Genomic DNA, 24,996 nt, shown 5'->3' on the forward strand with positions numbered 1-24,996 from the left:
GTAAAAGTGTGGAAATGTATAGAGCTGATGGTAGCACATTATATTGAGTAACAGCCGGTTTATAAATGGGATTGTGGCTGGAAAGGGTAGTCTAAGGATGTAAATGTTAATTGAAAGAAAGCTAGAGAATAATCTAGGGACTGAATAACACAGTGAACCCAAAGATGAATGAGAATTGTGGTCAATAGTACAGATACAAGGGTGTCCTTCTGTGTGCTACAGCAGATGTACATCACTATTGCATAGTGGGGGGAGTGTGGAGAAGTATGGGAAAAATATAATCAGTGTTACCTATGGACTGTGGTTAATGGCAGTACTGTAATATTCTGCATCTATGCCAAAGATGTACTGTGTTGATAATGAGGGAATATGAAAAAAGTGTGCCAAATGTACACTATGGACCATGGTTGGTGGTAGTAGTATGTTATCTCGTAATCTGAAACAAATGTTCTACCATGCTGTGGTGTGTTGATGAAAAGTTATTGTACAGGAATTCTACAGATGTGCATGATTGTTTTTTAAGTTCTCAACTTCTGTAATAAAAATATTTTTTAAAAAATAATAAAAGGGTGTGTTGGGGGAAAAATACACCAAATATAAGGTATGGGCTATAGTTAGTAATAAGATATTGACAATATTCTTTCATAATTTGTAACAAACATCTCACAACAATGCAAGGTGTTTGTGTTGGGTTGATGTCTGGGACCCTGGTATGATGTTATGTATATTTGCTTTGTAAGTTCACAACTTGTACTATACACTTATTATTTATATATTTTCATGTATAAATGATATACTTAAATAAAAATTTAAAGTCCTCAAGGAATACTGTTCCCATGACTTGTTACTAAAGACTCTACTGGAGAAGGAGCTTCAGATAACTAAAATGACTAAAGACACATCACTATAAGGATAGGTGGTGAGTATTAAATAAATGGTTACTTGTAGACTATAGAAAGACAAAATGTGCGCTTAAAAGGGGAAGAGTAGTATGCACTACAGCCTCCGGAAGGAAATTTGTATTTTGGACAACTATAAAAAATGGGGACAGAAGGAGAGAGGAGCTGAAAAATAAGTGTTTAACTGTTGTATGTAAGGGGAGAAAAACAGATGAGTAATTATGGGATATTCTATTTCTATAATTCTCTGTGTATCTGAAAAACAGTATTTCTGGTAGGGAAGAATAAGGACACAGAGGGACAAATAGAAAACAAATAGGGAAATGGAAAACCGAAATGCAATTATATTAATAATTGCATTAAATGTTAGTGGACTAAGCATACAAACTAAAAAGCAGAAATTATCAGTCTACATAAAGATTAAAGAGCCAAATTTGTGGTGACTAAAACGAGACAAATTTTAAATATAAAGACAAAGTTAGGTTGAAAGTAAATGGGTGAAAAACAAAACAGTATGCAAACAGTAAGTGTGAGAATGCTGAAATGACTCTCGATATCAGCTGAAGTTTACTGCAAAACAAGAGCATTGCTGCATATAAAGAGGGACATTTCATAAAGATGAGTCAATGCACTAGTAAAACATAACAATTTATAACTTTGCATGCATTTAATAAGAACCATAATAATGCATGCATTTTTCTTTTGAAGCATGTAGAGCTTCAAATAAACGAACAATTTTAAAGAATTAGGTGGAGAAAAAGACAACTTCACAATCACAGATGGAGATTTTAACAACCCTCTTTCAGAAATTGATAGGTTAATTAGACAAACCCACAAAGATGTAAAGGAACTAAACAACCAACACTATCAATCACATTGACCTAATTAATACTTATGGAACATGAAACCTTGGCAAGTGCATATGGTATACTCATCTTGATAGACCATATGCTGGACCAGAAAACAAGTCTCAATAAATTTAAAAGGACTGAAATTACAGAGTATGTCCTCTGACCATAGTAGAATAATATTAGAAATCAATAACAATAAGATATTTACTATCTACTCCCCACCTAAATATTTGGAAATTAAACCACACGTATCTAATTAATCCACAGGTCAAAGAAGAAATCATAAAGAAAACAAATCAATATAATTCACACAGCTGAATATGGGAGAAAACCATATTATCAATCTCAGAAGATCCAGAAAGAGAATATATCCAAAAGAAATGTGTACATTTTGTGTATTGAATATATACATATTCATTATTGCATGATTTATGAACCAAAGTGGAAAAACTGAAAATCTAACTACACCAGAAGAGATAAATTGTGGTATATTAATATCAAAGGAAAAGAAGAAACTAATGCTACATGCAACAACATGGATGAATCCCACAGACATAAAGTAGAGGGAAGAGAAAAAGACACAACAAAATCTAAACTGTGACTCCACTTACAGCAGGTGCATAAATAGAAAAAACTAACCTATTCTGGTAAACTTCAGAAGAGTGGTTACCTCTGCAAGTCAGTAATGACTGAAAGGCAGAATGAGGGAGGCTTCTGGAGCACTGGTTATGCTCTACATCTTAATTTGGGTTTAGCTATATAGGTGTGCTCACTTTTGAAAATATTCTTCAAGTGTACACTTAAAATGTGGGCACCTTACATTATGTTTATTTCAACAAAAAGTAAGAAGCAAAATAAATAGCACTCCATATCAAAAATTTAAGACTTGGAAAGCAAAAACAAAAAAACCTGTAAGATGAAAGAGAAAGGAAAAAAAAAATAGCACTCCAGGTAGCCGCTGTCTACTATTTCCAATTTTAGGCCCCAGAATAAGACACATGGTACAGACTTGCTCCAGCTGACCCAAAGGTAGTACATAAGTGAGAAATAAATGCTTTCTGTTGCATGCCAAAAAACCAAAAAACTAATACATAGCAAAAACAGTATTTTGGAGGAATTTGATTCCTTTAAATACACTTAATGGAAAATAAAAAAAATTGCAAACACATGCTAAGCATTTAACCAAATCTGCTATAAAAAAGCAACAGGATAAATCAAAGAAACAAGAAGGAAATAAATAATAAAGCCATGAGCAGAAAATCAGTGAAAAATGGAACAAAATAACAATGGACAAAAATAAAATTAAAAAGTGATTCTTTAAAAACATTTTTAAATGGTCAAAATGGGGAAGGGGATATGGCTCAAGCAACTGGTCTCCCGTCTACCAAATAGGAGGTCCAGGATTCAGTGCCCAGGGCCTTCTGGTGAAGGCACACTGGCCCGTGTGATGAGCTGGTCCATGTGGAATGCTGGCCTGCTCAGAGTACTGCCCCGCGCAGCAATGCTGGCCCATGCGGAGAGCTGGTGCATGAAGATAATGCAACAAAAAGAGAAACAGAGGAGAGACAATAAGAGACACAGCAGATCAGGGAGCTGAGGTGGCGCAAGAGCATGAACGCCTCTCTCCTACTCCAGAAGGATTGGTTCCCGGAGCCGCCTAATAAGACACAAAAGAACACACAGCAAATAGACACAGAGAGCAGAAAATGGAGGGAGGAGGGAGAAATAAGTAAAAAAATTTTTAGAAGTCAAATGGTCAAGGAAAAGATACAAATGAATGCTGAATTAAAAATTTACTAGTACAAAATATATTTAATATCATAAAGGGATATGAACAAGGATAGGCTAATAAATTTTAAAACCTAGAAAAAACAAAATGACAAAACTTGATATGAGAAAGAACAGAAAACTTAAATAGATCAATAAAACATAAAAGACATAAAAATATATCAAATACCCATCTCTTAAAAGTTCCCCTGGTTTTGGTATTTTTATGAGTGACATCTACTAAACTTTCAAGGAACACATTCTCAAATACCCTTATAAATGCAAAAAGAAATTCAGAAATATAAGGGAAAAGTCACAAGTGTGTCCAGCTCACCAGGAGATGGGTCCTGGAGGACAAAGCTCTTCACTAATGACCAATCCTTATTCAGATGCTTCAGGATCTTGTATACATCCAGTGAGTTGCTCAAGCCCTCTTCATCTTCAGGGATTACAAGGTTCAGTGCATCTCTTTTCTCAACCCAGCTAAGGGATTGGTTGGGAAGAAGATTGGGGAAATAAGGAGAAGGTAAGATTAAGCCAAAATTAGAAGATTTTATTTTATTATAACCATTTAAAAGAGCAGCTCTCAAACATTGTACTTTACTGTGTACCAGGTTCTCCATTAAAGAATTAAAAACACTACCTCTTTTAATCTTTCCAATAATCCCATAAAGTAAATACTAATCCTCCCATTAAACAAATGACCAGTTCAGAGATATTAAGTCATAGGACTTTCTAAAGTCATACAATTGATTGTAGCAGCAGGATATAAGCCCAGATAGGTGTAACCTCAAAATTAATGTTTTAATCACTAACCTATATCTGCCTCTCAGATAAGTCAATATATTTGAAATTTATATATCTGGTTGAACAGGTCAGGAAAGAACATAAATATATCCACACAAAGTCAGCAGGATACAATCTTTCTGAAAAGAACTCTTGAAAATCTAGTCTACCAATTCCATTTCTAAGATTTTATCATTCAGAAATGATGAGAAACTGGGGAAAGATGTAGGTACAACATTGTTCACCAAATAGTTCAAATGTTCCCAATAGTTAAAATCTGCAACAATAAGGATTGTATTAAATTATGATACAGCTATATAATAGAATAATATGGCACTATTAAAATGATAATGAAAACCTATTTTTACTACCAGAAAGGCATTAATTAGCAAGGCATATTATAAAACAGTAAATATTATGATACAATTTTGGTTGAAACTTAATTTAACTAAATTTGATCAAAAGATATATATACATGTATGAGTGCATGTAAAAACTGAAAATACACATACAGATATCAATGGCTAACCCCATTGGGGAGATAATGGATGGTTCTTACTCTCTTCTTTATTCCTACAGCAGTCACACTGGTTGCCAAATCTGCCAATAACACTCTTCCAGATTCCTATGAAAACAGTTCTGCTCAGGTGTCTTTCATGCAACCATTTGCTTCAATGAAAGCTAACACTATTCACTGATCCTGTCCTGATTACTCTTAAGACTTCTAAGCTAATCATAATGATCCTGTTCCCCCTGTCAATGATTTGTTTCAGCATGGGCAGGTAATGCAATTGGGTCAATGACACATGAATTTACTGGGAGGCATCAGAAAAGAGTTCTTCTGTCTTCAAAATAAAAGGAAGGAAGAAATGATCCTTTTCCTGAATTTTGTGTCTAAATATGGCACCCAAAACTACAAAAGATATCTTGGTTCAGGAGAGCTAATCTGAGAATATATGTTGAAATGTGTTATGTTACAGTAAGATATGTTGAAAATAGGAAAGGAAAAGATGAAAAGAACTTGAGTCATGATGACATTGTTGAGGTCCTCAATCAACCAGCCCTAAAATTCCCTGCTTTGGATTTTTTTTTAAAAGATTTATTTATTTATTTCTCTCCCCTTCCCCCACCTCCCCATCCCGGTTGTCTGTTCTGTGTGTCTATTTGCTGCATCTTCTTTGTCCACTTCTGTTGTTGTCAGCGGCACAGGAACCTGTGTTTCTTTTTGTTGCGTCATCTTGTTGTGTCAGCTCTCCATGTGTGCGGCACCATTCCTGGGCAGGCTGCACTTTCTTTCGTGCTGGGCAGCTCTCCTTATGGGGTGCACTCCTTGTGCGTGGGGCTCCCCTACGCAGGGACACCCCTGCGTGGCACGGCACTACCTGGGTGCATCAACACTGGTGTGGGCCAGCTCCACACGGGTCAAGGAGGCCCGGGGTTTGTACCGTGGACCTCCCATGTGGTAGACGGACGCCCTATCCACTGGGCCAAGTCTGCTTCCCCTGGATTTCTTTTTATCTGTCCTTTTTGTTTAAGCTATTACTTTCTGCCAAAAGGGTATCTAATTAAAAATATTTTTATATAGTATCAATCTTATTTACAATATGCACTAATCATTTTTACATCTCTACTTGAAAGTCTAATAAATACTTCAGACCCAACTGTTGAACTTTATCACCCACTGTCTTCACCATTTCAGTTTTCAGCAACTTTGTTTTTTAACTCTAAGGCTAAAATTCTTAGGCTTATCATAATCCTCTCTCCTCTCACACTATAATTATTCCATCAGGAAATCCAATAGTTATAGCTTCAAAATTAAAGTAGAACCTGACTTTTCACTAACTCCACCACAGCCACCCTGGTTAAAGCCAGTATTTTCAATTTCTTCAATTTTTCAATAGCTTTCCTAACAGGTCATCCTCCCTCTATACTTTCTCCCTATAGGAACCAGAATGATCCTTCTAAAACATAATGACTTCTAGTCAACCAAACTGGTGAAGTAAGACACTTTAGGTTTCCATTAACCCACAAAATCTTTGTGCTGGCAAAAACTGACAGAGCTATGGAAAATATTTAATGGGTTACAGTAACTGGGCAAGTGCCATATCAAGAAAAACGGCAACTTTAAAAAGGTAAGAAAAACTTGTGGCACCCTTGCTGGTCATCTGAGCTCTTCCTCAACCACCCAGCATAGACCCAGCTTGCATTCTCAGTATGGGTTCCTCATCCCAGTTGATGAGGGAGCCGAATAACCCCTATGCACATACTGGGGTGCACGTATGTCTTTGGAAATCTGATGGTAGACTGAGGACAGAACCAAAAAATTTATCTCTGGCTCACCCTCCAAGAACTTGTCCTACTCAAAGAAGCAGCTTTCAGATGGCTAAATCAGTGTAAGAAACAATCAAATTGCAGCAGCCTAGGATAAAGGATTACTGGCTTTAAAACATAATAAAAGCTTTTATGCATCAAAACACTGTCACAAAAGTGAAAAGACAATTTACTCAATGGGAGAAAATATTTGGAAACCACATATCCAAGAAGGGTTTAATATCCAGAATATATAAAGAAATCCTAAAACTTAACAATAAAAAGACAAACAACCCAATTACAAAATAGACAAAAGACTTGAACAGACATTTCTCCAAAGTGGATATGCAAATGACTAAAAAGCACCTAAAATGATGTTCAGCATCACCAGCTATTCAGTAAATGCAAATCAAATCACAATGAGATACCATTTCACACTCATTAGAATGGACACTGTTTAAAAAGACTGAAAATTACAAGTGTTGGAGAGGATGTGGAAAAATAGAACAGTCACTCATTGCTGGTGGGAATGAAAAATGGTGCAGCTGCTGTAGAAGAGTTTGGTAGTTCCTCAGGAAGCTAAGTAGAATTATCATATGACCCAGCAATCACACTACTAGGTATATACCAGGAAATTGAAAGAAGGAACTCAAACATATTTTCACACCAATGTTCAAAGTAACATTATATACAATGCCAAAGATGGAAGCAATCCAAGTGTCCATCAACCTATAAAAGTATATAGAAACAACAGAATATTATTCTACCATAAAAAGGAATGAAGTCCTGATGCATGCAACAACATGGATTAACCCTGAGGATATTATACTGAGTGAAATATGCCAGACAAAAAAGGACAAAATTGTATGATCTCACTGATATGAATTATTATAATATAATAAGCAAACTCAGAATCTAGAATATAGGTTACCAGGGGATAGACTGGAGTTGGAAAATGAGGATTTGCTGCTTAATTTGCAAAGAATTTTTATTTAGGTTGATTGTAAAGGTTTGGAAATGGATGGTGGTAATAGTAGCACATTATTGTGAGTGTAATTAACAGTACTGAATTATATAGGTGAATGTGATTAAAAGGAGAAACTTTAGGTTGTACATGTTACTAGAATAAAAAGTGAAAGATAAAACATCATACAGGACTGTATAACACAGTGAACCTTATTAGAGATGATGGACTACAGCAAATAGTACAAGTATAAGAATGGTCTTCCATGAATTATAATAAATGTACAACACTAACACAAGGTGTTAATAATAGGGTGGTTAGGAAAAACTATACATAATGTTAACCAGGGATAATAGTTAATAGTACTATTTTAATAATTTTCTCATCAATTATAACAAAGGCTAAGTACTATTGAAAAAATAATACAACTACTAAAAAGTGCTATCATTAATATTTAACAAATGTTCCACACCTATGAAACAACCCATTGGTATTGGGTGATATATGAGAATCCAGCATTTTATGCAGGATTGGTGTATAAACTCACTTCTCTAATAAATTTTTTTTTTTAAAGAGTGAGCCTATAGCTCTTTTCTCAGGGGAAAAACAAAAAAGACAAGGACTCTCAAATCAATTACTTAATCTCATACCTGAAGGAATTAGAAAAAGATAAGCGAACTAAATCCAAAGTGAGCAGAAGGAAGCCAATAGCAAAGATTAGAGAAGAGATGAATGAAAGAGAACAGAGAAACAATAGAATCGACAAAACCAAAAGTTGTTTTCTTTGAAAAAAATTTAATAAAATTAATAAAACTTGAGCTAGACTGACAAAAAAAGAGGATGCAAATTATAAGATGATACTATGAACGATTATATGCCAACAAATTAGATCAATTGAGCAAATTCTTAGAACACAAATTACAAGAACTGAATCAAGAAGAAACAGAAGATCTCAACAGATAAGTAAGAAGCAGAGATTTAGTCAGTAATCCAAAAGCTCCCAATAAAGAAAAGTCAAAAGACCAGATAGCATCACTGGTGAATTCTACCAAACAGTCAAAGAAGCATTAATATCAGTCTTGCTCAAACTCTTCCAAAAATTGAAGAGAAAGGGACATTTCCTAACTTATTTTATAAGTACAGCAGCATCCTCATATCAAAGACAAAGATACTGTAAGTAAAGAAAATTAAAGACCAATACCCCTTACGAATATAGGTGCAAAAATCTTCAACAAAACACTAGAAACCAAATCCAACAGTACATTAAAAGGATTATACACCACAATCAAATGGGATTTATTCCAGGAATGCAAGAGAGGTTCAACGTAAGAAAATTGTTAATATAATACACATCAGTCCAATGTAGGAAAAAAGTACATGATCATCTCATTTGACATAAGAAAGGCATTTGACAAAATCCAGCACTCCTTTATCTCTGGATATGGAAACACCACTTCCCAAAAACAGGGGAGGTAGAGACAGCTGGGCATTAACTTCAGCTATTGTTTAGTAAACTCAGCTGGCTAAAGTATAATGTAAGAAGAGCTAAAGTTTGAACCTGTCCAAGTCAGAAAGAGGCTGATAGCTGCCATTTTAACTCTGTCCCCAGCATAAGAGGAAGCCGCACAGACTGAAAATCACAGTGCTGGTAGGCACCAACTTTTGTCCATCCAGATCATATTGCAGCTCTATCCTAAGACCCAGTCCCACCCTGGGCAGGGAGGAAACTGGGGGGACCTAGACCAGCCTGTCCTGGAAAATACAGGCCACACCACTTTCTACTCTGGCACCACAAACTGCCTCGGGAGCTGTTCTGTGGCTTGAGTTGGAAGCTCCGTTTCCCAAAAACAAGAGGAGGGAGAGACAGTTGGCCACGGACTTCAGCTACTGATTAGTAAATTCAGCTGGCTGAAGTATAATCCTAATAACAGCTAAAGTTTGAACATGTCCAGGTTGGAAAGAGGCTGGTAGCCACCATTTTGACTCTGTCCCTGGCATGAGGGGAAGCCAGGCTGATTGAAAATCACAGTGACAGCATGGGCTGGCTGATTTCACCCAGATTGGACTGCAGCCCTAGCTTAGGCTTCAGCCCCACCTCTAAAAGGGAGGAGGCTGGCAGGCCCTGCACCAGCCTCTCCAGGTAACTGTAGGTATGTTCAGCTGGCACAGACTGAATAGTCAGATGACTACCAGGGTAAATGCAGTCATTTTGAACCTACATGGCACAGACTGCTGCCCATACCTGCAGCTCCATTCCATCCCCAGGCAGAGGAAGAAGGGCATGAAGCTTCATCAGTCTCTCTAAGCAACTAGAGTTTAGGCCTACAAGACTTGGATTATTACACATCATTCTGTTATTCTGCCCCTACCCCTGGCAAAGGATAAAGTTGGGAGAAGCTTCATCGGTCCCTTGGGCAATGTGGACAGCTTGAGCCTCCACAGCTTACAGCACCAACTACATCCTTGGCTCCTACTATACAATCAGCGAGGGAGAAAGGGCAAGAAAGCCTGTCAAACTCACTCAGCTTGGACAGAACAGTCAATTCAACAATGGTGCCAAGAGAACTTGATATCCATACCCAAAAAAAGGAAAGAGGATTCTTATCTCACACCTTATACAAAAATTAACTCGAAATGGATCAAACACCTAAATATAAAAGCAAAAACTATAAACTTTCTAGAAGAAAATGTAAGAAAATATCTTCAAGCCCTGGTGGTAGGTGTTGGATTCTTACAGAAGAAAAGAGGAGGACTGAGATGGACTACTGATGTTTTTTGTTTTTTGTTTTTTTTTTTAAAGATTTATTTATTTATTTAATTCCCCCCCCCTGGTTGTCTGTTCTTGGTGTCTATTTGCTGCGTCTTGTTTCTTTGTCCGCTTCTGTTGTTGTCAGCGGCACGGGAAGTGTGGGCGGCGCCATTCCTCGGCAGGCTGCTCTTTCTTTTCACGCTGGGCGGCTTTCCTCACGGGCGCACTCCTTGCGCGTGGGGCTCCCCCACGCGGGGGACACCCTTGCGTGGGGCGGCACTCCTTGCGCGTATCAGCGCTGCGCATGGCCAGCTCCACTCGGGTCAAGGAGGTCCGGGGTTTGAACCGCGGACCTCCCATATGGTAGACGGACGCCCTAACCACTGGGCCAAAGTCCGTTTCCTGATGTTTTATATAGGTAGACATTTTAATGAATTTTATTGTAAAAGTGTGGAAATATAGAATTGATGATAAAACATTACAGAGTGCAACAGCTGGTTTATAAATTGGAATGTGGCTGAAAAGGGTAGTCTAGGGATGTAAACGCCAACTGAAAAAAAGCTAGAGAATAATCTAGGGACTGAATAACACAGTTATTCCAATAAGAGGATTAAAACCCACCCTGAATGAAGTGGGTCACATAATAACTTAATATCCTACTCACCAAAATATCCAACTTACAATAGGTCCACATTCACAGGAATGCATTAACTTGAAGAGAATATTTTTCTGGGGTACATACAGCTTCAAACTACCACAGACATGTTCATTTTCTAACCTCCAGTCCTGTGGATGTGAACCCATTTGTAAATATGATCTTTGAAGTTATTATTAAAGTGAGGACCAACTGAATCATAGCATGTCTTAATCCAGTATGACTGCAGACCTTATAAGCAGAAGAAATTTGCACATAGTCAGGAGTAGGAAACATAAGGAGACACATGTGAAGGAGGTAGAAAGTAGGTTATAGATTTCTGGAATGCCACTATCAGAATGCTACAGGCTTCAGAAAAAAGCATGATCCTGCTGACACCATGACTGTGGACATCTAGCCACCAAAACTGTGAGACAATAAATTTCTGTTGTTTAAACAAGTAAGTCTGTGGTCTTTATTATAGCAGTTCTACAAAACAGAGACAAATTCAATCTTATTTTCCATATCTTTATCACTCTGTATTGTACCCTGGTTAATTCTCCAGTCATTCTCCTAAGTCACTTATACTTTCTTTAGCTATGCCTAATATTCTGTCTATCAGTCATGGTACAGTCAGAAAAACAGAAATCACACCATGAAAGCAAAGAGAATTCACTACAGGGATGAAAAGGCGAGAACACTGAGATAACATAGAAATAGTAACTGCAGAAAGTAGCTCCCACCCCTATAATAGAGGCGAAAAAGGGAGTGTTCAGAGTACTGAACCTAGTATTTTGTGCAATAACTTCCCCCCAACATGACACATGACTCCCAGGGATAAGTTTCCCTGGCACCAAGGGATTACTACCAAGCACCAACTAGCAATGCACCTAGAAAAAGACCTTGACCAAAAGGGGAAAAGGTAAAGACAAATGAGTTTATATGGCTAAGAGACTTCCAGGTGAGTTGGGAGGTTATTTCAGAGTTAATGCTTACGCACATCTCAGCAGGATCTCACTAACTGCCAAATTACACACTACCCCAAATAGTGGGGATCCTGAGGGCTCTGGAGACACCCAGGCACTATGGTCAGGGCAGATAGCTCATGAGTTTGGTGCCTTGCCAATGGGACCTACTTAGGGATTTGTGCTCCCCAGCGTGACAGAATTGGACTCAGTTGTGGTTTCCCTACACATAGCTATCTGTGCCTTCTATTTGAACCTATACTTGGTGCAAGAATTGGTAAGTGTGCATCCACGAGACTTCAATCTTTGGGCTGTCCATGTGCCTCAAGAGAGTTGCAACATCTACTCTCCAGTTCACTGGACTCACATAGGACAACTAACAAGGAGGTGATGATGGACAACCACCATACCAAGGAACCAAGAGAGTCTATAACTGCAAGCAAAAGAATCCCACCCATTGGATGAATGCGACTGAAGATCCCTTTCAATTAGAGGTGGAGTGGGCATCACCATCCCAGAATCCTCAGGACTGGGCAATGAACTACAGACTAGAGTGGACTTACTGGTATTCTACTTAAGACTTATTGTAATTCTAGCAATGGAAGAACTTATATCATTAATGTGGAGGCAGTGGCCACAGGAGGTTCTGAGGTCAGGGAGAGGGAAAACATGTGTAGTAGAGGGGCATTTTCGGGACTTGGGAGTTGTCCTGAATGACACTGCGATGACAAATATAGGCAATTATATATATTGCCATAACCTACAGAATTGTGTGGGAGAGAGTATAAACTACAAAGTAAACTATAATCCATGCTTGGTGGCAATGTTCCAAAGTGTGTTTGTTGATTGCAATGAATGTACCACACTAGTGAAGGATGTTGTTAATGTGGGTGAGTGTGGGCAGTGTGGGGAGTGGGAAATATGGGAATCCCCTATATAGTTTATGTAATATTTACATAATCTACATATCTTTTTTTAAAAATTACAAAATAAAAACAAACATAAAAAACCTAGGATTTTGGAGGTGGGACCAACCCTGCAGAGCTAGAATCCAGATCTCTAGAGGGGATGCTGCTGCCCGGCTATTCTGGTACTAGAGGGAGCAATACAAGGAGCTGGACTCAGGCCTCTGAGAAAAAGAGTACTGCCTAGATGGTACTGATGGGACACAATAAGGCTTCTTTTAGGAAACTGGAAAAACACTGAAAACTGGAAACAATTACCACTGCAGGAGTTTAGGATTATTGCTGGATTGATGCTGACAGAAAGAACAAGCAAAATAGAAGATGTGCCTTTCAGTCTACATCTACTGTAGATGACAGAACCTGACATGCTGACAAAGACAAATGTAATTTGCCAAGTTCTAGCCTCAGCATCAATGCAGAGTATAGAAGGGTGAGTTTGGATCCAAGAAACAATAGCTTAAAAACTGGTATGTTTAACCCATCCAGAGAGTTTTCAACTTCTAGAACAGTTTTGTACTTTTAGAAAGTCTATTTGGTTGTTTTTCAACTCTGCATGGACTTCTAAAAAGAATTATATTCCTTTCTCATTTGTTCTATTTCATCGTTTATGTGTTTAATCATACTAAATACATTTATTGCCTCTATTTGTTCTAATAACTGACATTCTTGGGAGTCTAATTTTAATTCTGCTTTCTACTGTTTCTGATGACATTCGTGGTGACTTGGCTTTAGCATTTAATAGTTAACTCATGTTAAGCAGGGTCTATGTGGCCTGGATTTAGTTTGAGCCCCTTCTGGAGAAGATTTGTATTTATTCATGTTAATTTCCATTTTTGGAGAGGGAGACATGAGCAGGGCTCTAGAAAGAATGGGTGGAAAAATTACCTTTACCTTTTAATCATAGAGAGTCTGGCTTCATCCAAAAGGATATATTCTTTCAGAGCCTGAACCAGTTGTTTTTCCACATGAATCAAGCTAGTCATGTGTCCTGTGTGAGGAGAGAAGAAAGAGCCAGTCAGAACTGGACAGATGACTGCCCACCTTTTTTCACTGGGACATGAGCTCCACTGAAGGACAGGTCCCCAAGTCAGGAGACAGTCAGCTCTTTCTGGATCATTGGAACTTAGAGATGAAGGAGATCTGATGCTCACATAGATTCAACCTCTGACTTTCAAGCAGAGATACAGGAACTCTCATAGGGATGTTTTAAGACTGGGACCCAAACAGTGTGCTCTATCTTCAGGAAGGAACCTGCATTTTACCCTTTTACCCCTACTGTTAATCATGTCACATGAGGCATGGTTACTCTGGAGGCTAAAACCACTTCAACAGATAAGAACTCTGAATTTTAGTTGAAAAGGAAAAGAACAAACAGGATTCTCATACCACAGAGTAAAAGGATACAGCACCTGTTTCCCAGGTAAACCATTTGGGCTTTTGAAGCCCAGACCCTTACTGCCTCCAAAAGGAAAAGCACCAGTGCCTGAAACCTCCTTTCTCACTGTCCCTTTAGCTACTAGTCAAAATACAGCAGTGAGACTTTCCCACTCTGATGACGAACAGGTAGGCTAGATCTGAGGCTAGATCTGACATGGGGAGCTAAGAATTATTTGTGGAGAAGACTATTCACCCTGGCCCATACCAACAGATGTAAAGAAGTCAGCCCATGTGCAGCCCAGGAGACCGAACCAGGCCATCACTAGAGTGGCTACTTCGAGCTTCATGATCCCAGAGGTCAGCATCTGCAAGGCATTCAGTAACATTCATTAGACTGCCATAGAAAAAAAAAATGTGACCAATTTAGAGAGACTGATACGTACATGTGAAAACACACAAACCAAAAATCACTGACTTACACTATATAGGCTTAAAATAACCTATGTGATTATATGCTCCTCAGGAACCCAGGCAGTAGCATTTTAATGCTGGGATAATCAACATGAGCTGGATGCTAAGAGTCATAAGTTAAGCATATTATGAATCTTGGAATTAAAATGGTTCAGTCTAGGAATGCAGTGATCAAAGCTGAGCAAAGTCCGAACAGGTAACTGGTCAAAATCCTATAGACACCAAAAACGGCAGCGCTCAACAAGAAAAATAGGCTGGAGCAGATAAGAAATAATTCTGGATTTCACAGATGATTCAGATGTCTCTACTTAAATTTGGTCCCCAAAGTTAAGCGAAGGAAAGCATGTTCTGGGTAGTTTCAGATCTTATTAGTAGAATAAGCAAGAACATATGTGAAAACATTTGAAAAAAAAACACCTGTACATTTAGACTCAGGAAACAGAACAGTTATTTAACATTTTAAGAACCAGTTCATCTATAAAAATTATATATCTGTATATCATAATCTTTAAGGCTACCTCTAGTTTAAAGTAGGGTCTATGATATTTGTGTAATCCTGCCTCAAAGAAGATATTGTGTGTGTGTGTGTGTCTTGAATAAGACAGTTCTTCTATTTATTCACTGTGATGCTTTGAGCAAGTTAATTTACATTTCTAGATTCTGTTTGTTACTCTGAGATACGGTAGGTGTAAGGAGGACTAAATAACAGATATACTGTGCCGGGCACATAGCCATCATTTCATAAATGTTTACTATAGCCATTATTATTTCACAAGTGTAGAAAGTATCTGCTTTTCTTATTTTCTTAGGTTTCCCAAATCTGCTCTTGGTCTACTTCTCCTCTACACTTTTAATAATAATAGCGGCTAACATTTATTGAGTGATAATCATATGCCAGGCACTATTCTATGTGTCTTACATAATTAACTAACTTAATCCTCATAATTCTATGAAAGTAGAAACTCTTATTATCACTATTTAATAAATGTGGAAACTGAGCACAGAGAGGTTAAATAACTTGCCCAAGGTCACACAGCAAATAAAATATAAAAAACAAAAAATCTGGTTTTAAAGTTCATGTTCTCAACCATTATACCACAGCTATCTCAACTAGCATACCTAAGTAGATAATCCCTAAATCTAGTATTCTAGTGCTCTGTAACAACATTCTAAAACAGGGCCAAAGCCAGGACTGTGTAGAATCAATTGGCAGAATTCCTGTTACTATGGGTTGGATCCCAATGACTAAAGTTGCAATAGCAATTTTTAGAGTACTGTACTTGTGAAGTCAGTTGATAGTGACACAGCAAGCCTCCTGCTAATCAGCACTCTAAGGATAATCCTACAACAAAGTCATCACACAAGCTCAAAACACCAATGGCAAACGTCTTTCTTGTTGTAGAAAACTCTTCTATACACTTTTTTTTTTTGAGGATAATAGCTTTTTTTGTTGTTTCTTTTTTTTTAACCATTTAAAAAAATTTTAAGATACTGAGATTATATAAATGTTACATTAAAAATGTAGGGGATTTCCATATGCCCCACTCTCTACCCCTCCCACCCACACTTTCCCAAAATTAACAACATCCTTCATTAGTGTGGTACATTTGTTACAAGTGATGAACACATATTGGAGCACTGCCACTAAGTGTGGATTACAGTTTACATTACAGTTTAAACTCTCTCACACAATTCTGTAAGTTATGACAAGATATATAATGGCCTGTATCTGTCACTGCAAAATCATTCAGGACAATTCCAATGTCCCAAAAATGCACCCATATTACACCTATTTTTCCCTCTCACTCCCCTCAGAATCTCTAGGGGTCACTGCCTCCATATCAATGATAAACGTTCTTGCATTGCTAGAATAGCAATAAGCTTATAGTAGAATAACCGTAAGATCAGGTATCTGTACACTCTTAACCCTGTTCCCATCCTCCAGGAGGTAGCTTGCAGGTACAGTTTGAAACTGAGGCTGGGAAAAGCCAATCTCACCAAGGTAACATAAACTAGAGCTGGAAATATAGGGAACAGTTCAGATGTTTTTAAAGTCTATTATTTACTGAGCACTGACATTGTGGCTGGCAGTAGAATATAAGCTTTATAATATTATTTTATTACATCCCCATCAGTAATTAGCATACCAGTCTGGTTCAACCAAAAAGCCATGGAGTTATCTTTGACTTCTCTAATCATCTCATCATTTCATAATACATAGTATGCGATCCATTAGCATATCCTGTCATCTCTATCTTAAAAATATATATCAAATCTAACCATTTCTCACTATTTCTACCACAACCAATCTCATCCAAGCTGCATAACTTTTCTCCTGGCAAGACTTCTTTCTCCTATTTTTACCCCTCTATAGGATATTCCCCACAAAGCAACTAGAAATGATTTTGGTGTGAGACTGCTATGGTCTCACTCAGTAAATCCTGAAGTCCTTGCCCTGGCTACCTCACCTATAAAACCTCCCCAATATTGTTTATCCACTCCAGCCACACTGGCCCAACATTTACTGGTCCTTAAAAACACCAACTAATCTCCAACCTCAGGTAATTTGTACTTTTTTCAACAAATCAATATTATAGATACATATTAATAAAGCATAAATCCACCCAAAGTGTACAATCAATGGTATTCAGTATATCACATAGTGATGCATTCATCACTTCAATCACTTTAGAGCATTTTCATTATTCCAAAAATAATAAACAAAAAACAAACAAAAAAACTCATCACCTCTCAATCCCTCTCTGTTTCTCCTGCCATACATAGCTGCTATTCTGTTTCTTTCTCTCTAGTTTATTCGTGTTTATATTTTTTAAAAGTCTTATATGTGCAATATCATCCATATTCATATTTTGCATGAGGTTTCACTATGTTATCAGTCCCATATTTTTTACCTTTCCTTCTAGTAATACACATGACCTTAGACTTACCCTTTCAACCACTGTTGTACCCATATAGTAGATCTGCTAGTTACAAACACTATGATGTGCTTTCATCATTACTATTCATTTCCAAAAATTTACAAGCAAACTTTTTACCAGTTCTGCACAGATTAACTCTCAGCTTTCCATTCTCTACCCGCATTCTATTTTCTGGTGACCTATATTCTAAATATTAACTCCATGAGTTTGCATAATATATTTAGTTTATAATAGCGCAATCACACAGTATTTGTTCTTTTGTGCCTGGCTTACTTTACTCAACATAATGTCCTCCAGGTTCATCCATGTTGTCATATGTTTCACAACGCCATTTCTTCTTACCACTGCATAATATTCCATCATGTGTATACAAAATTTGTTTATCCATTCATCAGCTGATGGACACCTGGGTTGTTTTCAACTTTTGGCTATCATGAATAATGCCACTATGAACACAGGACAGGTGTTCAGATGACTGTTCATTTCACTGCTCTCAGTTCTTCTGAGTATATATCTAATAACGGTATTTCCAGGTCACATGACGAGTCTATATTCAACTTCCTTAGGAACTGCCTAACAGTCCTCCACAGAAGCCATTCTACAATCCCACTGATAGCAAATAAGCATTCCTATCTCTCCACATCCTCTCCAACACTTGTAATTTTCTGTCTTTTTAATAATGACCAGTCTAATAGATGTGAAATGATATCTCACTGTAGTTTTGATTTGTATTTCCCTTATCACTAGTGATACTGAACATTTTCTCATGTTTTTTGTTTTGTCTGTCATTTGTATTTCTTCTTTGGAAAACTGTCTTTTTAAGTCTTTTGCACATTTTAAAATCACATAATTTGTCTTTTTATTGCGTTGTATGATCTCTTTATATATCATAGATATTAAACCCTTATCAGGTAAGTGATCACCAAATATTTTCTCCCATTGAGTTAGCTGCCTTTTCACCCTTTTGATAAAGTCCTTTGAGGTGAAAAAGTGCGTAAATTTGAAGAGGTCCTATTTATCTATTTATTTCGTTGCTTGATCTTTGACTGTAAGGTTTAAGAAACTAATGCATACCATAAGATCTTGAAGACATTTTCCTACATTTTCTTCTAGGAGTTTTATGGTTGTCACTTTTATATTTAGGTCCTTTGTCCATTTTTAGTTCATTTTTGTATAGGGTGTGAGATATGGCTATCCAGTTCTCCCAGCACTATTTGTTGAATAGACTGTTCTGGCCCAGCTAGGAGGGCTTGACAGCCTTGTCAAAAATCACTTGACTGGAAACGTGAGGGTCTATTTCTGAGTTCTTGATTCAGTTCTATTGGTCAATCTGTCTGTCTTTATATGAGTACCATGCCGTTTTTATGACTGTAGCCAAGCAATATGCTTTAAAGTCAGGAAACGAGTTTGTTTTTCTTTTTTTAAGACATTTTTGGCTATTCAGGAACCTTACCCTCCCAAATAAATTTGATAATTGGCTTTTCCATTTCTGCAAAAAAGGCTTTTGAGATTTTTATTGGGATTGTGTTGAATCTGTAAATCAGTTTGGGAAGAATTGACATCTTAACAATATTTAGTCCTCCAATCCATGAACACAGAATGTCCTTCTACTTATTTAAGTCTTCTTTGGTTTCTTTCAGCAATGTTTTGTAGTGTTCTTAATACACATCCTTTATGTCCTTATTTAAGTTTATTCCTAAATATGTGATTCTTAGTCACTACCATAAATGGAATTTTTTCTGATTTCCTCCTCAGATTGCACGTCAGTATTACATAGAAATGCTACTGACTTATACATATTAATCTGGCATTCTGCCACTTTGCTGAACTTGTCTATTCATTCTAGTAGTTTTGTTGTGGATTTTTCCGGATTTTCTAGATACAGGATCATATCATCAGCAAATAGTGCAAGTTTTACTTCTTCCTTTCCTATTTGAGTGCCTTTTATTTCTTTATCCTAATTGCTCTAGATAGAACCTCTAGCACAATAAGGTAATTTGTATTTATTATTTCTTCTGACTCAAATGTCTTCCTCCTTTTCTTCATTCAGGTCTTTTCTCAAGTCACCCACCAAGAGAGCCCTTCCCTGATGTCTCTATTTAAAATAGTAGACTCCATCACCTTTCTATCTCCTCAAGCTGCTTTATTTATCTTCATAGAAGATACTGAGAGATAACTGATCTTCCTGTCTTTCGTAAAAATCTAAGTGCCATCATGCAAAGAAATTTTAATGAGGAATGGAAGAGTATGACTTTTAATTTCTGAAATTAAAAAAAAAAAACAGATCAAAAGGAAAAATAAATGTATAGGTAAGGGAACTGAGTATGATGCTAGCTGGCAGCATTCCTAAGAAAAAATTAAGGCCTCCAGGGTGACAGTTCTATGGTAAATCCAGAAATGCAGATCCCACATACCAGGATTCCCAGCCTTCATAAAGAATCATGAACTCTAAATATGGCACAGAAGCAAAATATTGCTATATTTTAAGGAAACACTGTGGATGTGGACAAACATCGACATTATATCAACAATGACTATGACAAATTCAAAGTTAGAAGCCTTGTATAGTTTGGTGGGAATCTCAGAAGGTACAAAGCTCCCATAATGACTGACAATTTATTTCTCATCAACCCAAGAGGAAACAGGCTCTCGGTCAGATTTAAGTAATTATGAAAAAATTTTAAATGTTATTCCTTGTTCACCGGGTTTTAGATTCAGACTTAATATACATAAATTGAAGTTTCTTCTCATCTTCAAATATTTCAATGACTTTCAACTACATTTTAAAAAAATACAGGCTCCTAACCACAGACTTCAAGATTTTGCATGGTTTCATTCTTATTTAGCACTCTAACCTTATCTGCCACTTCATTCCCCTTGTTCCCTCCTCCAGAAACTTCTCTTCAGTTTTTCAAAAATGTCAAGCTCTCTTTAAACTCAGGGTCTGTTCCCTTTATCTACACTGCTCTTTACCCTCCTGCGCTCTTCACGTTCTGATTCCTTCTAATCTTTAGAGCTCAGCTTATACGTCACTTCCACAAAGAGGCCTTTATTGAACATCCTATTTGGGACCCTCCTGCCCAGGATTCACCATCAATGCACCACCATAATTTCTTTTAGCAAAAGGCATAGATTTTTAGATTAAATTAAAAAAAAAAAAAAGATCCAAATATATGCTGCACACAAAAGGTACCCTTTATATTCAAAGACATAAAGAGGGTGAAAGTAAAAGGAAGGTAAAAGACATACCAAGCGTATTAGTGAGCCAAACGGGTGCTGATGCTAAGTATCAGAAATCTGTTGGCTTTTATAAAGAGTATTTATTCGGAATAGAAGCTTACAGTCATAAGGCCCTAATGAGTCAACTCAAGGTACCATAAGAGGTACTTCCTCACCAAATGTCTGTTGCCAGGTGTTGAAGCAAGATGGTGGGTGATATATGCAAGGGTTCAGGCTTCCTCTTTCCTCATAAGGCTCTGTGGTCCCAGCTTCTTCCGATCTCAGCTATAGGCTGGCATAAGCCTTGTCTCAGGGCTTCTTAGCTGCTCTGGTCTCTTAGAAAGGTCAGCTGTAAACTATCAAGCAAATGTCTCATCGATCCCTGGGGCTCCAGTGTCAAAAGCAAGTTCTCTCCTCTGCCATGTCTTTTTCTGTGTATCTACTTCCATATTCTGGATTGAGGATCCATTTATATAGCCTACCAAGGAGGGCAGGGACTCAACCCTGCATGCCCTAATGACATGGTCAAATCAAAACCCAGTCTTAACATAATTTAATCAACGGCATCTCAGCTGAATCAAATACAATCAAAGGGTATCACACCCAAAGGAACAGACCATTTTACAAACATAATATTTCCTTTTGGAATTTATAAATTTTATCAAACTGCCATGTATGCCTTTTAACTGAAGGGTTTAATTCATTTACATTAAACCAAGACTTTTTTCCACTATTTTACTTTGTGTTTTGTCTTATACCTTTGTCTTTCAATATTTCCATTACTGCCTCTTTTTTGTATTTAGTTGATCTTTCGTAGTGAACCCTTTAGAAACCCTTCTCATTTCCTTCTATGCATACGTATTTTCCCCTTATTTTCTTTGTAGTTACCATGGGGCTTAAATTTAACATCCTAAATATATAACAACCTCTTCTGATTTCATACCAATTTAGTTTCAAATACTAAATTAACTATGTTAACCATGACAACAATGACCAATACCACACATTGGATTGGCTTAACAACAAGAATTTATTGGCTCACAGTTTTCAAGGCATCAGCAAGACCATGCTTTCTCCCCCAAAGTATTCTGTGCTGACTTGTTGCAATCCTTTGGGTTCCTTGGCTTATATCTCTACCTCCTGTCACATCGTGATCTCTCTCTCCTTGTGTCTACTCTTCCAGTTTACAGACTTTTAATTTCTTGCTTTTCTCCTTTTGTCTATTTCTCTGTAGGGTATCCAGTAACAGGATTAAGGCCCACTTTGATTCAGTTGAGCCATACCAAAATAGGATCTTAGAAGATGCTATTAACAAATGAGTCCATACTCTGACTCATCTAATCATATTCAATGATATTATTTACTAATGGTTTCACACCCACAGGAACATGAAATAAGAACATGTCCTTTCTTGGGGCACATAATTCAATCTATCACACGTGGCTTTGATCTATTGTGTAGTATCCTTTTCTTTCAACCTGAATAACTCCTTTTAGCATTTCTTACAGGATTAGTCTAGTGGTGATGAACTCCCTCAGCTTTTGTTTATCTGAGAATGTCTTAATCACTCTCTCAATTTTGAACACTTTTGCTGGATACAGAATTCTTGGTTGGCAATTGTTTCCTTTTTGCACTTTAAATTTGCCACTCCCCTTCCTTCTTGCAACCATGGTTTCTGCTGAGAAAACAGCTATTAATCTTATTGTGGCTCCCTTGTGGCTTTCAGAACTCTTTTTACCTTTGACATTTAACAGTTTGTTTACAATTATCTCAATAAGGCTCTATTTGGGTTTATCCTGACTGGAGTTCATTGAGCTTCTTGGATGTATATATTCATGTCATTTGTTAAATTTAGGACATTTTCAGCCATTATTTCTTTGAATATTGTCTCTTTCTCTGTTTCTTCTCCTTCTGGGACTCCTGAAATGCATATATTGGTATGGCTGATGGTGTCCCACAGGTCTCTTAGGCTCTTTCACTTTTCATTATTTTATCTTTCTGCTCCTCTGAATGATTTAAATTGTCTTATTTTCAAGTTTACTAATTCTTCTGCCAGCTCCAACCTGCTTTTGAACCTTCCCAAAGAAATTTTTTTATTTCTGCTCCTGTGGTCTTTTGTTCTGATTGGTTCCTTTTCATGGTTTCTATCTCTTTAGTGATATTCTGTGTCCATCGATCATTTTCCACATTTCCTTTAGTTCTTTTTTCATGCTTTCCTTTAGCTCTTTGAAAATATTACAATCACTTTTTTCAAAACTTTTGTCTGGTATGTCCCAGGTCTGTCTCTCCTCATTGATAGTTTCTAATATTTTATCTTGCTCCTTTGCATGGTCATTTTCAGTTTTTCTGTAACCTTTTAAACTTTTGTTGCAACCTGGGCATCTGGAATTTAAATACTGAGTCAATTGTTCCTTAAGCTTATATCCAGCTAGTATTATGACAGATTTCTTTGGCTACCAGAAACTAACAACAAAAAAAGAAAAAAGAAAGAAAGAAAAAGAACACTCTCCCATTCTTTGTAGATTGTCCTATGCAAGTGTCTCTCTCCTTCAGAGCTTAGCCATTCTAATAATGTGTTTAGAGACCAGCTAGAGACAAAAGAATAAGATCTTCCCTAGACCTTTCTGCATATGTGTCTTATCCAGGCATACATGCGTGGTCCTAGGGATTACACCATTTACATGGATATGAATGTTCTCATTCTCCTAGGAAACAATGTTTCCTCATAATCCCAGGCACTACCTCCTACATCCCACAGCCAGTAGTCCTTTGCCCCAAGTAGATGCAATTTGACTGTTCTCCTATAGCATTCTGCAGAGTCCTGTGAGCTAACTCTATATGCAAGACAAGTTCTGGGATGGTGAGACTGCAATGAGTCTCTGGTTCATTTCTTCAGGCTGCCACCAAACTGGTACATGCATATGTGTGCAAAAGTTACTCTGCTCCCTTATAATCAGGATCAGGAACCCACATTGAGAGTGCAGCATGGCTCCATGCCAAACAGTGTGGGGATGGGGAAGGAGCCAGCAAGAGCACCCAGGAGATTCAACTTTTTTAAGTATTCATGCTGTTACTGAAATCCTTAATTGTTTTCCGGAACCTTAAGAAAGATGTTTCTGCTAGCATAGAAACAAGTTCAGTTCTTGTTTGTTGTTTAAAGTTTCTGTGGGGGGGAACAGAGCCCTGGAGCGCCACCCCCCCAAAACTATCTTGATAGGTACACTGTGCCCATGCACATAAATGTTTAAATAGGTAATATTAGGGGAGTAGATGTAGCTCAAGGGGTTGAGCACCTGTCCTATGTACAAAGTCCCAGGTTCGATCCCCAATACCTTGTAAAAACAAACAAGCAAATGAAAGGGAAAAAAAACTCCCTGGGAGCAGATGTAGCTCAGTGGCTGAACGCCTGCTTCCCATGTATGAGGTCCTGGGTGAATTCCCCAGTACCTTCTAAAAAAGAAATGGTAAAATTAAACTATATTGTTAAATTATATCACAGCGACCACTAAATATTTAATTAAATATATATACTATCATGGAAAAATAAAGACATACTAATAAAAGTAAACTATAGAATAATATATATGATTCTATTTGTGTAAAATATAAAATCTCCTTGCATGATACATACCCAAAGCCATATCCAATATGACTCACTTGCAACAAAGGAATCGTTCTATAATTTGTACTGCTCAATTCAGTAGCCATATGTGGCTGTTAAACACATAAAATACAGTTATTATGACTAAGGAACTGGATTTTTTATTTACTTATAATTAATTTCAATTTAAAGTCTCGTCTGTCTTGTGGTTACAGTACTGGACAGTGCAGTTTAGATAAATAAATATACACACACATAGTACCTCTAGAACAGGGTTTCTTAGCCTCAGCACTATTGACATTCGGTATAGGATAAGTCTTTGTTGTCTGGAGCTCTGTGCACTCTGGATGTTTAGCAGCATCCCTGGTTTCTACCCACTAGATGCCATTTGTATTCCTTCAGTCATGACTATCAAAATTGTCTCCAGAAATTGCCAAATGTTTCCAGGGGACAAAGTCCTCCCATTGAGAACTGCTGCTCTACAGGTAGAAGGGAAATG

At 37.3% G+C, this 24,996-nt stretch overlaps 1 protein-coding gene across 2 annotated transcripts in view; it reads right to left on the bottom strand.

The window, feature by feature from the left end:
• Positions 1–14,614, bottom strand: part of LOC101442035 (prolyl 4-hydroxylase subunit alpha-2) — an 84,134-nt gene extending 69,520 nt beyond the window's left edge. For both annotated transcript variants that reach the window (XM_071219119.1, XM_023589180.2), the window contains exons 1-3: positions 14,533–14,614; positions 13,782–13,878; positions 3,852–4,000 (exon numbers count right to left, since the gene is read on the bottom strand). In XM_071219119.1, coding sequence (XP_071075220.1) covers positions 3,852–4,000; positions 13,782–13,878; positions 14,533–14,614 — 328 coding nt within the window. The remainder of the gene's footprint in view (positions 1–3,851; positions 4,001–13,781; positions 13,879–14,532) is intronic.
• Positions 14,615–24,996: the final 10,382 nt, after the last annotated feature.

The sequence above is a fragment of the Dasypus novemcinctus genome, chromosome 2 (genome assembly GCF_030445035.2).
Source record: "Dasypus novemcinctus isolate mDasNov1 chromosome 2, mDasNov1.1.hap2, whole genome shotgun sequence".
Classification (NCBI taxonomy): Eukaryota; Metazoa; Chordata; class Mammalia; order Cingulata; family Dasypodidae; genus Dasypus; species Dasypus novemcinctus.